The sequence below is a fragment of the Dissoconium aciculare genome, assembly GCF_010015565.1.
Source record: "Dissoconium aciculare CBS 342.82 unplaced genomic scaffold K489scaffold_3, whole genome shotgun sequence".
Taxonomy (NCBI): Eukaryota; Fungi; Ascomycota; class Dothideomycetes; order Mycosphaerellales; family Dissoconiaceae; genus Dissoconium; species Dissoconium aciculare.
In genome coordinates, this window is record NW_022984953.1 from 1,022,483 (window position 1) to 1,034,636 (window position 12,154).

The 12,154-nt window shown below is 52.8% G+C and overlaps 3 protein-coding genes across 3 annotated transcripts; 1 reads left to right on the forward strand and 2 right to left on the reverse strand.

Annotated features, from left to right (window-relative positions):
• Positions 1–1,674: 1,674 nt before the first annotated feature.
• K489DRAFT_393068 (glycoside hydrolase family 18 protein) lies at positions 1,675–6,647 on the reverse strand (the record flags this gene model as incomplete). The annotated part of the gene is made up of 8 exons (XM_033606760.1): positions 1,675–2,813; positions 2,902–3,025; positions 3,082–3,268; positions 3,347–4,141; positions 4,210–4,308; positions 4,365–4,574; positions 4,632–5,622; positions 5,719–6,647. 8 exons carry the CDS (start codon positions 6,645–6,647, stop codon positions 2,039–2,041), a joined length of 4,110 nt encoding a protein of 1,369 aa, XP_033462189.1. The 3' UTR covers positions 1,675–2,038.
• Positions 6,648–7,828: 1,181 nt separating this feature from the next.
• On the reverse strand, positions 7,829–9,106 carry K489DRAFT_377702 (uncharacterized protein). Its single transcript, XM_033604218.1, has one exon. The coding sequence runs from the start codon at positions 8,808–8,810 to the stop codon at positions 7,983–7,985; it is 828 nt and encodes a 275-aa protein (XP_033462190.1). The 5' UTR covers positions 8,811–9,106; the 3' UTR covers positions 7,829–7,982.
• Positions 9,107–10,757: 1,651 nt separating this feature from the next.
• On the forward strand, positions 10,758–11,366 carry K489DRAFT_368347 (uncharacterized protein; the record flags this gene model as incomplete). Its single annotated transcript, XM_033602941.1, has 3 exons — positions 10,758–10,840; positions 10,890–11,135; positions 11,189–11,366. The coding sequence occupies 3 exons, from the start codon at positions 10,758–10,760 to the stop codon at positions 11,364–11,366; spliced, it is 507 nt and encodes a 168-aa protein (XP_033462191.1).
• Between the last annotated feature and the right edge of the window lie 788 nt (positions 11,367–12,154).

The window sequence follows — 12,154 nt, forward strand, 5'->3', positions numbered from 1 at the left end:
AAATTCGTGGTGAACAGAAGACACTGAATCGGACAGGCACAAAAGTGAGGGTTCACGACTCAAAGCGGACGGTGCCTTTCATATGCGAGGAAATGCTGCGCGACCGCCGTATGGGTGTCATGACTGACGTCGCAATACCCTGTTCATGTTGGAGGAGTGATTGCCAGGCGGCAGCGAAACAACTAGTGTTGTGCCAGCAATGCTCGACTACTGGATCTGTGCCGTACACGCCCCTACTTGCTTGGCAATGAGCCATGAAGCGCAGCAAATGTGAAAGCTTGCATCTGGCGTGCGCTATTAGTCTCGAGATCGACGGAATGTCCCCCTCTTCGGCAAATTGATCGAGCGCGCGCGAAACGGGAGCGGTAAGAAAACCTTCCATATCGTTGCGAAAACAATCATTTGGGCTGCCGCATCGTCATCATGACGCGGTACATCAGGATGAAGAGTCTCGGAAGGGACAATTACTACCGCTGTCAGGCAGGAGATCAACATCCTGAGCTGGATGCTTCGCGGGAAACGAGCACTTATTTCATGCAGCTAGCTACGGCCACGCTAGTCTCTAACACCACCCCGATCGGCAATTCCACTTGGCGCGGCAAATTGCCAAGGTCTAAGGTGTTGTGTCGCTCACAAAGAGCAGGAAGGGAGGCGCCTACCTACGTGCTGTGCGTTTCCTCCTCGAGCATGACTCCGTAGGGTGAGGAATACCAACGAAGTCGAAGCAAGTCTAGATGTACGGCTCGACAGTGTGTCCAACAACGATTTCGATGTGTCGGTCAGTCTTCTCGAAGCAAGCGCTTACAAAGGCTCGGTCGGGACCAGAGATCTTTAGCAGACGAGCGTGATGTGCGCTTCCCGTTCGGTTCCGACCAATTCAAGAACGCAGACAAGCAGCGTCAAAAAGCCTTTGCGAGAATGCGAATAGATTCTTGAACGATTCAATGACCTCGAAGGACATGATGCTACGGGGTCTTTCTACTCCAAGATCACCACGCGACTGGTCCTGCAACGGGCGTTGATCAAATAATGCCAACGCTTGCTGGCCTGCTGCGAATACCGGGTCCAGCCGAGCCGCACCATATTCTTGACCATGACACATGAGCGCGTCGTCGTGTTATGTGATGTGACATTCACGGAATGTCTGGAATGGCGCCACAGAGTCTCCAAGCAAGCCGTACCCGGTTCCTTCATTGGGGATCTCGAGACGAGCTTTCAGCACGAAGTCTCACCCGTGGTTGCGACCCTCCTTTTGCTGGCGCTAAATGACTTGATGACCAAGATTTCAGAGCTCGCGGGCGGCGGGTTCGGGAGTGTACCAGATGCGTACATGACAAGGTTGCACACGGTGCAAGACAAGGTCAAAAGCATTGCCCATGGGCTTCGTCATTGATACCTGGGCATTGTTTTGGTCAATGATGATCGGAAAGGCGCCGGTACGGTATATAATTGCATGGAATCCATTTGGATCCAGGTCTTCCCTTTCCAACGCAATGCACAATGGCTCTTCAGGAGGTTTGAAGTCGGTCTATGAAGGCTCCTCAATATATCGGTGGTCGAGGTGTTTACCTCATCATCTCGAAATGCGCAGCCTCAATAGAGGCGAAGGTTGGGTGAAGACTTTGGCATTTATTTTACAAACGATCGGAAACCGTCTCCGTTCCATTGAGGTGAATTTGTGGCGAGGCATCATATTTTAAGTCTATAGGGCTAGCGAAAATGTTCGGGGAACGAGCTCGCTCACCAACCCATGCTATATCCCATACTCTAGCTCAATCATCCAGGACTCCATCTTCACCGGAGCGTTGCCGACATTGCCTGTGCATCTCATGGTGACGGGGCCATTGAAGCCATCGTTTTGTGTGCCGACTGCGCACAAGTCATTGCTCACTCACGAGCTGCTTGAGGGGCCCGATACTCGCATGCCGCTCCGCCATTGATTGCCCGTAATGCTGTTGGCAAAATATTGGCAATTGACGATGGGCGGTAACGAATCGCTCGGGTCGTCTTCGAAGATGAAGTCATAGCAGTCCTTATTCTATGGAAGGCTGACGCAGGGGTAGTTGTGGTCCGTTTTGTCCACGAGGTTGGGATTGTTCCACGCCAAATAGGCCATGGAGGGGCTGCAGACGGGCAGGCGGAAGAAGCCGGGCGTGGTAAGGTCTTTGTTTGCGAGGTCACTGAGCGAGCCGGGGTTTGACAAGTCCGGTGGAGCACCGCCGTTCTGACGGCTGTTCGTTTTCCACGTCTTTACGGAGCCGATGGCGATCTGTTCCCACTTGAGTTTGGCCCATTGAGATCCGTCCAGGCTGTTGAGTCCTGGTGGGATGGAGAATTTGTTGGGAGCTCCTTGTGGCGGTCCCCGAGGCGGGATAATGGTCAGGCGAGCTTTGCCCTGCGGCGAGGCAATGTAGTACAAGTCGCCGTCGACACAGACTGCTGTTTTGTGCATGGTGTCTGTGGCGAGGTATTTCCCAAGGGGATCTACCACACCACAGCGGTAGCCTGAATCGATTATGAATGGGGCATTACCCGCAGCATACCACAGGGCAGGAACAGCCATGCCGTAGAAGGCCGTCGCGATATCATCCTCGAGCTGATACTGGAGATCTACTGCCCAAGTCTCCGGGACTGAGCCATCTTTTCCCGAGATCAAATGACCATCTTGTATGGCAGCAGTGAGGACATCTATGCTTTCATCTTCGCCATTGAACAAATGGCTCAGTGCGAGATCGTTCGCAGCTATCCAGCCGTGAAGGACCTGGCCGAGGTATTTGGTGAACTCATTTTGCTTTTTGAGAGTCCACTCGGCGCTACCAGCTTAATCTTAGTAATGTGTACCTTGAGTGCAGTGCGGGATCAAATGAGAGAATCATTAGCTGACAGATTGGAGGTGCTCACCGCTCAGAGGCCTTCATGTTGGCTTTGGCCACATTCGACCCAAAAGTTACCAGTCCGCTCGTGGTGTCTTTCAGGAACCCAAGTGTGTTTCCATTGTCCTTGAATTGTGGCAAGGTCTTGAATACTATCGAATAGTCAGCTTCGTTGACTTCCCAGCGACTTTATGCTGTAAGTACGTACCAGAGTTGAAGAAGGGTGCCGCAGCGATCGAAACGCCAAGCGTGATCACTGCGATGATTTCTTCGATCATCTTCTGGGAAGGATCTGGTGGCGGGATCGGCGCGAAAGTCGATTCAAAGGTCGCCATCGAGTTGTCGATCACAGTGGCCGCTGCCGCGACTAATGCGTCCCGATTTCGAGAGTATATCTAATGGTGACGGTGTCAGCGCCATACCAATTGTTCGGGGTTGAGCTGCAAGGGCCACAAAAAGGTCGGAGTGTTTACCTTGTTCAATAGGACCATAGAATTCCAAACTTCATACGCTGCGGGCCCTGTGCCGTCTCCGTTGAAGTTGTCGCATTGGAGGAAGGGGCCGCAAGCATCGTGAGCACCGCACTGTGGACCTGGAGGGGCTCTGAATTTCTTGCCTAGAGATCCAGTAAAAGTAAATTGCTTGGCATCGCGATCCTTCTTCTTCCATACCTCGACAGCATCATGAAAAGCGTCTCCACAACCGAGCATAGCCCAGCGTTGGCTTGGAGTGTACTTATCCATATCAGCTACCGCTGGGTGCCGGCAGTCCAGAGTTGTCCAATTGACCTTGGTATCACCACCTGCACCTGGATCCACTCCCCGGTTAATGGCGGAGATGTAAAATGGCCAAGTTTCTGAGCGGCCGGGAGGAGGATTGTATGTCCTCAGGTCTGTAGCCCAATCGGCCGTTCCACCGAACATAAAATTCTTGTAGATGTTCGTGCGAGAAGCTTTAACGTTATCATCCATCCAGCCAACCCATTGGGTGTCGTCGTAGACGAGAATGTTCGTGTGGCTGTCAGGATCAATGTAGTTGGCATTGACGCGGCCGCTTCGACGACGATCTGCAATGATTTCGAGAATTTCCGCGTTTGACAAATAGCCTCCGGTTCCAGTACAACGTCCAGGTGTAGCTTTGGAGTCTGCGGCAGTACCTGTAAACGTGCACTGAGGTCCACTACAGCCTGCCTGCGACATAGCAAAGGAGCGGCCATAGCTAGTGACACCCACAATGACCTTATTTGAAGGAACACCTGCCTTGGTAATCTAGTTTTGAGCGACATGTGAGCTGATTCTGAGTATCGCGAATGTATCTCGGGGCTCATTGAACTCACCATCGATAAGGTACCGATAGTTTCCGTGAGATTGACATCGGTGCGCAGGCAATTCCCGGCTGGGCATCCAATTTGGGACCATTGGTTGTTGTGGTCCCACTGCTTTCTGTCAGCGCGATATCGCGAGGGACATGTGAGTATAGAGTGCTATTCACCTGGCCATGCAGATCATATGTCATGTAGACAATGTAGTCACAATAGTCGCTCATGAGTTTGATCGGGAAGCCTTTGAGATACCAATAAGATGCAGGTGCAGCGACAGAGATCTCTTTGTCTGGCATAAGTCCACGAAGTAACTTGATAAGTTCCAGGTAGTTGGCTCCCTCGTCGAGGCTAGCGGCAGGAATTCCGGGGATGTCTTGTGCCTAAGAGTTGTGTCAGTGGTCATTGTATGATTTGACATAAGGTGCGGAAACACTTACCCCAGGGTACTCCCAGTCAAGGTTGACTCCATCTAGGCCGTGGCTGTTGACGAAATTAGCAATGCTGTTAGCTAGTGCTTGGCGGTTTGCAGGAAGCACTCCGTTCCGGAATAGGAAGTACGTCGATGGGTCTGTAGAGAACGTCCAGCCACCGATGGACAAAACTCTCTTGACCCCTGAAAGTCGTTTAAAACCCTCGAATTCAAAGTTGCTCAAGGTATCACCGACACTGATGCTGTATTTGTCGTCAAAGACCCCGAAGGAGAAGAAGATATGGGTACTCGATGTCGTGTCTAGCTGAGATGCCGCTTGGTAGAGGCAAGGTCGTCCAAGGTTGTATCCTTCGTAGAATGCTAGGCTGCGATACACAGCTGGAGCGCTACTCCGCACGATCCGGGTGCCGCAGTTCGAAATGCACCCATTCTGTCCGGGTTGAGCAGTACCAGGCGCACCAGTAGAGCTCTGTGAGACAGTGCAGAATTCAGCGGTAGTTCCGCATTGACCGAAGATGTCGCAGCATGCATTCAGAGGGCATGGGTTCAAGGATGCGAGGTCGACTCCAGCGCCAGGCTTAGCAGTACCTGGCACTTGAGGTCCACACACTGTGCCGGTAACAGCAGCAGGCATAGGTGGATTCCCAGAGCTGATGCACATAATCGTGCCGAGCCACAGGTTTTGACATCCTTGCCAGCTCCAAGTCTTGGTGTTGTACGAGCTGATCTTGTCTACAGTAAGAGAGTATTTCGCGGCAATGACCGCGCAATTGTCGTTAGCGGCCACAGTGTAGGTAGCGCACGAACCGTCGCTATTCGGTTGAGGAGCGAAATCCGGCAATGTTCCGGATGAACAGCATACATGCTGATAAGGCTGCAAGGTCGCACAGAAATTGGAGGCAGAATTGTACTTCGTGAAGTCAGCTCCGCTGATGCCACAACGCTGCGCTAAAGAAGCACAAGAATCACCAGATGCGACAGCGACAGTCCTACACTCACTGCGACGGAAAATTCCAGCAGGCGAGATTAACGTCGAACTCCTCGGGATGGAGATCGACCTCTTCGAGGCATTGATCGACGTGGTGTTAGTCAACCTCGTAGAGTTGGGGAAGGTCGCAGCACTTGTCACTGTGGTCGCATTGCTGGACGCAGCGGCAGCGCTCCGCGTCGAATTGTCAGACAGGGCTTGGATAGGATCGAAGGGCCGGGTGTTGAAGACAGCAGGTCCAACGATATCGCTCACGGAAGGAATCGTGAGACACTTGGCATCGGCCCATTGCTTGAGGGTGTCTTGAACAACGCCAAAGGTGCCGTCGCCGGTCGCAATATATCCGAAGATGTGGTCAGAAGACTGTTTCGGCAGACAGTACTGCATCGCAACCTGTACGCCGTGCGAGTAGTCGTGTGTAGAAAGGGCATTTTCTAAAGCCTTGAGAGCGAAGTCGCCGATGCCTTGATTTTGGAGACCCTCTCCGATCCAGACACCGACTGACGCGCGACCTATGGAAGCCATAATAATCGTGGGACCCTTGACGGGGGCAAAGCCATTGCTGAGATAGGACCGAATCTGCGAGATGATCGTAGATGAGTATGCTCCCGCAGCCAACCCGGTTTTATCTGGCCACGAACCGATTTGGTACGTCGCGTTTCCTGAAGAAGACCAAGGGGTAGGGGCCTCGCCGCTGAGGTCTGCTGGTAGGTTGCTCCAGTCGGAGCCATAAGAGCTACAGGCATAAATTTGGTGGTTGGTCTCAGGGTCATCAACGCGATCACTCAAGGCGAAATCGTAGAAGATGGCCTCGTCACATGCGGAGAACCGATCGATCGTGCGATAGACCTGCCAAGTGCGAGAGGAGGGACCCGAGTCGCTACAACGCGCCGGACACGCGTGGCGGTGGCGGTACTCTGGACTTGCAGACAATCTGTTGCGGAAGAACGACGAGCCTGCGGCTGTGCTCCGTATAACAATCGAGAGAATGAGGGAGATCTTCACCAGGCAGCTCCACAGCTTTAGGAGAAACATGTTGAAGGCTATGGTTGCACCGATGAAGAGCGTGATGTGGGCCAGACATTTTTGGAATGAGATCTGCCAGCGATGTTATATGTTGTGAGCAAAGGTCATGTATTCTGGTCGTCAGGACCAACAAGATACCCATGGCATAGATTGCAAAGAGGTGGTCCCGTCAAGGCCTTGCAGATCGTGGAGTAGTGTCGTCGGCGCCGACAACGTGCTCCAAGGGCAGGCTACCATGAGGTCGTCTCATCACGCGCTTCGGCGGAGATAAGATCTCACGTCCTCTCTTGGCTCATCTTGGCATGCAGTCAGCACTCAGTCGATCGCATAGACGATATGCACTCGCGGGTGTTGGCACTTGAATGACGCCGTCTACTCGTTAGTCTGCATCTTGTTGGCGAGCGACGTGAGTAGTACGGGACATCAGATACGGTGAGAGCAGCGCGCGTAGCTGCATGTCTTGGTGGAGACGGGGCATGAACAGTGGCTGACGGTAGAGATACGAAGCGAAGAGGAGCAGCGTTGGTGATCAATCAAGGAAAGTCGCCGCGGTAGGGAAGAAACTCAGGGCTGGAAGCCTCGGCTGAGATTTGAAACGCGACCTGGCATGGGAGCTTCTCGCGGATGCGGGCGATGTTGTGCTTTCGGAGGGCAGGCGGAACGAATGAAGACAAAATCTGTGTTTTTGCGCGGCTGAGCTTTTGAAGAATACCACATATGGAGTCCCATTCACACACGTGCGCTTGGATAATGTGCTGCAGAAAGCTGAGGCGGCGGCAAACTCGACAACCTACTCCACGAATGACCGACATCTGGCGGCGAATGCGGCGCAGTCGTTGTGTTAGACAACGCCTTCGTCGACCCCTCGCTTGCGCCCTTCACAGTCGCGATAGCGATCCGTGAGTAAATCCTTGGCTACTGATGTTGCAGGTCGACGGTGGATCAATTGCTGCATGTTATGTTTAGCATTTTGAAGCGTTCGTCCCAAACTAGACGTGCATAAAGTTTGGGATCGAGGTGGTGGACTGACTCGCTTGCTTAGTCCGAGTCAGGCTTCATTGCAAACTTTGCTATTGAGCGCGCCCAGATGCGCATATAAAGTGTCGTGTGGGTCAGACGGAGACAGGTCTGGTCTATAGAGCTATGGCGTGAAAGCGTTAAGTGCCATATGCACGAGATGCACGAATCGTCTGCTCAGTGAAAGGGAGGATTACAGACTCCACGGTGCGGGATGTACATGACCATAAAGATGGCGAGCTGTATGTATGTTTTTAGAAAATTCAGACGAGTATGGCAGTAGCACGTCCAAGCATGACATCTGCTGTGATGACATCTGCTCTGACACTAAAGAATTGCGAAGCTGATCACAACAATGATAGCGACCAACGGCCATGACACTAACACGTGGTTGCCGCTCGAAGGCATAGTAGGCCTAGGACATTTTCCAATCTCCGTTACGTCGACTTCGTTCAGGCATGCCTGATATTTCAAGCCAGCCGAGACACTCGACGCAGCTGCAGCATCGATTGTGACTGCGCATGGATTAGGCGTCGTCTTCGTCGGACCGTACACGGCACAGGATGCGTTGAATCCCCTCCATCCTGAGTACTTTGAGACCTGCAGGACGTCATTCACCGCAAACGCGATGCCGTCGGAGCCGCCGCAGCTCTGCGCAGAGGTGAGCGATGTCCAGTTTGCGCTCGGCGCAGATCTACTGGTGCTGAACTCGCTAATTGAGCCGTGCGATGTATAAACGAAGGAGCTCGGGTCGGCGTAAGAAGAGTAGCGTGGGTTCGTGGACGACGTGCAATTTCCTGCAAGGAACTCCCATGAGAAATACCAGGTGCCTTCGATATTGCTTGTATTGCTGACCGCCCGTTGGACGAAGTACGTTTTGTTAGAGCTTCCTTCAAAGCCCAGCAGAACGACGTCGCCCGTTTGTCGATTTTGAGTTCCGCGTTGTTGAAGTGTCCAGGAGATGATGTCGACTGCCAGCGACGGGGCTAGATCAGGGCGCTGTATGGCGAACACAATGGGCATGGCGTCCGCAGGTGCCCATGTCCCGTTTCGTGGAAAGATGAGGTCTATCTCAAAAGTGCCAGACGAGCTTGCAGCAATAAGCGTAGGTATCAGGAACACACAGACGAGAGCGCGCATGAGAATAGAGGCCATATTTGCGCGGATCAGAGGAGCGATGGAGACGTTCGTATGCTCACCACAAGAGCGATCGTGGATGAGCGGCGACGAGACAGATAGGCGAACGCCATGGATCAGGACATATGTGAAATGACAGAGAGGAGGAAATTGCGACAAACGAATGATCCGGGCAGAGGAGGCACGTCGTGCGATGCCCCAAGTGAGAGCACGACAGTCCCCAGCGGCAGATCCGCCGTCGTGAGATTAACCGGTCGCAGGGGTACCTGCAGATCTGTTAATAACAATAACCAAAGCGTTTTATCAGCACTGGCGCACACGTGTTTTGGATCTACACCAATCATGAAATCTTCACGCGGTTCCGAATCCTGATGCTTTATGCCAAGATATTGCCAAGACTACAGACGCCCTGTAACATCGCGGCGCGGCGGAGCTCTGTCGATCTTCCCCTCTCGTCGTCGTTGGTGGCACGCGAAATCATCAGTCTAGTCATTAGAGTGCAGTAGCTGATGATGGTCATCGTCGTCCTAGTGGCCCGCTGGAACACCCCGCCCCTCCGCAAATTGTTGGTGGCGCTGTTGTCCGCCCGTGCCGCCCTGGAGCGCTTGGTCGTGTTCGCCGAACGCACCCTCGTCGGCGCTGATATCTTGTATGTTTCTTGCGAAGTAAGAAGACTACCCTGCACATGCATTGTGCATCTTGCATGTGACTGACAGCATCTGCAGAGTTGGGAGGCGCGGTGTGTGTGGCCATGTCTGTTGGGATGCGCGCCAAGCCACGCCGGAGGTTGACATCAATTTTTATCAAGTCATGAAATCCGGTGGTTCTTGTGGCTTCATTTAGGACGGGCTCGGTATCATAGCGAGTCAATCCGTCGGCGGGAACCCTCCAATTGAGTCTGGTGTGTATCTCTCAATTTCTTTCGATAGAAGAGATGGAGGAAAATAATCTCATCCTGTAGAGAGGATCGAAGGTTGCGGATGGGAACGCCTTGTTCTCAGCTGCCCCGGTGGCCGGCTGTACTACAGTATGACCTCCCCCTGTACTGTACACGTCTTCTTGAGTTCAACAATACGTCCGCACGCATTCAAATACCTATCCTAGCTGACAATGACTGTTGAATGGACCACGTTCGCTCTGGAAGCTCGTCATCGCGAATTCCATAATTTCAATGGAAAAGTCGAATTTTTATTTCTGAAGTAGAAGAAATACTCGGGTTTCGCGTCTACAACCTCGGCTCCTCGAACCTTTGCACCACAGATGAAAAGTTTTCGAGGCATGACCTCTGATCTATATCGGCTGTCCGTATAATCACACTGTGCCAATGCTTGACCTGACTTGAACAGACCCGATGCTTGTGTCCTAACAATTCTTTCGTCTCCGCATTCATCGCACTTCTCCCCTCTCACCACTCTCGAGCGATGTGATGTGGCCGCTGATCACAACGGCGCTCCAGTGATCACAGAATGTAACATTTGTGAAGCGACCACAAGATCCGTTGCCTGTAGGAAGGCGCACTCACGCCGAAACGTAGCTGGATCGCCCGGAAATCGAGCGTGCAGTTATGAGCAGCCTGGGGACAAGTGTTCTTATTCTCCCCAGCGATGCGCCATGACCTGCAGGAGTCGTCGTCGCGGGAAAGTTGTTAATGGGCGACTCCACCGTCACGCGCTGCGGCCTGGCAGCCGCGACGAGCATTCTCTTGGGATAGTTCTCCAGCAGACGGCGGAGGTGAATAGATCGTTGGCGTAGTCAAGGTAACCTCGTAATGATTAAATCCGCCAGGTATGGGAATATCTTCGTTTCAGCATTTACTCTCCGTATCGCAGCCGCCTGGGTCGGGCAGCGGAGGTACTCTTCTGAACTGGCACGGCAACTACGGCACGAACAACGGGTTCCATGTCTTACTGAATTCCCTCGGAGCCAGGGATCAAGCAGCGTTTGCAAGACGAACTGAAGGACACCATGGCCGGGTCTCCAGGAACGTTATCAAGGACGAGCGATTTGGAGGAATTGGCCTTCTTCCAAGCGCCTATCGAAGGATTCCGGTAATGACTGATCCAGCTCGACGTTTTTCACGTTTCTGACGAGCATAAGCTCGACTTACGGTGTCGTGCGACGACTACCTCGCACCTCGCCAAACGTCACCATTCTCTGCAAGCATTACAAAATTCCAAAGGAAACACCTGTGGGAATGAGCGCGCTCTCCCTTTATCCCGATCCGGAGCTCCACCAGGAGCCGTTCAGATTGTTGTCCGAGCGTTGCGTAGGCGATATCGATCCGAAGAGGAACACGAACAGAGTGCCGTTCTCGAGCGGATCTCGCAATCGTCCGGAGATCAAGTAAGTCCCTGTAGAACCGTGCTGAATGACCTCAAGTATCGACCCGTACACAGTTTGGCCATGGCGGAGATGCGATGGGCAATGAGCTGGGCAGCGGCAGTGCTTTACCGCCCAAACGGACCTCATATGGCACTTTGCGAGAAGAATGAGCCCGATATTGTAGGGGCAGTCAGCTTTTTGATGCCACTTCATAAGCTAGACAGCCGCGAGACTCGGATTACTGTGGGTTGATAAATGCACTCTGCCCTCTCGGCCGTGCGATGATCCATACAAGCGACGGCATGTTGGTAGAGCGCTCTGTGATCTCGTGCACAGCACTTTGCACGGCGAGCTGTCGGATGCTGTCGAGAGTATGGTTAGAGCTTCAGAGTGATCAAGCCTCCAGATCTGGTCCGAATTTTCTATGGTTGCACGACTGCTTCGTATATTGATCGATACTTATCCGGGTGTGCGCGGGTGAGTCAAGACTTGTTCAGGCTGCTCCCGGATTTGCTTGGGAGGATTGCGGTAGTAGCATATCCCGTTATCCTCGCGTGCGGAAAACATTGCCTCGTACGGACTTGCTGATTTCGATTTCGCATGTTGCGCATGAGCGTGCAGTGCTCGCGTAGTGAATGACAAAACCGCGGGCAGGTGACTGGTGCTCGCTTGATATGCTGTCGTTCAATGAAAGCTTGGTCAACCGCTCGGGCCAATGAGCTGGAAGGCGGGCGCAGCGGGAAAAAAGCATTGCCTGCTGCGAACTTTGCTGTCGCCAAATCCCGCCGAGAGAAAGGTTCGGATCAGCGGAAAGATCACATCAAGCGTCGTACTGAATTCAATGTTTTCCGAGGTAATGCAGGGACCGAGCGATGCGTCTCAATGCAAAGATTTGATGAGGAACGACGTCAAAAGGTACGAATAGTGTTTCATTTAGCATACGTGCTAAAATCCAATTCCGTCCGTAGTGTGAGCTAGATCGCTCGTCTAGTCCGAATTCAGACCAATTCACGAGAAAGATCGTTTCACAGACGACGTGC

Excerpts from the sequence above, each read along its gene's own strand:
- K489DRAFT_377702 (XM_033604218.1), bottom strand. The coding sequence starts at position 8,810 with ATGGCCTCTATTCTCATGCGCGCTCTCGTCTGTGTGTTCCTGATACCT.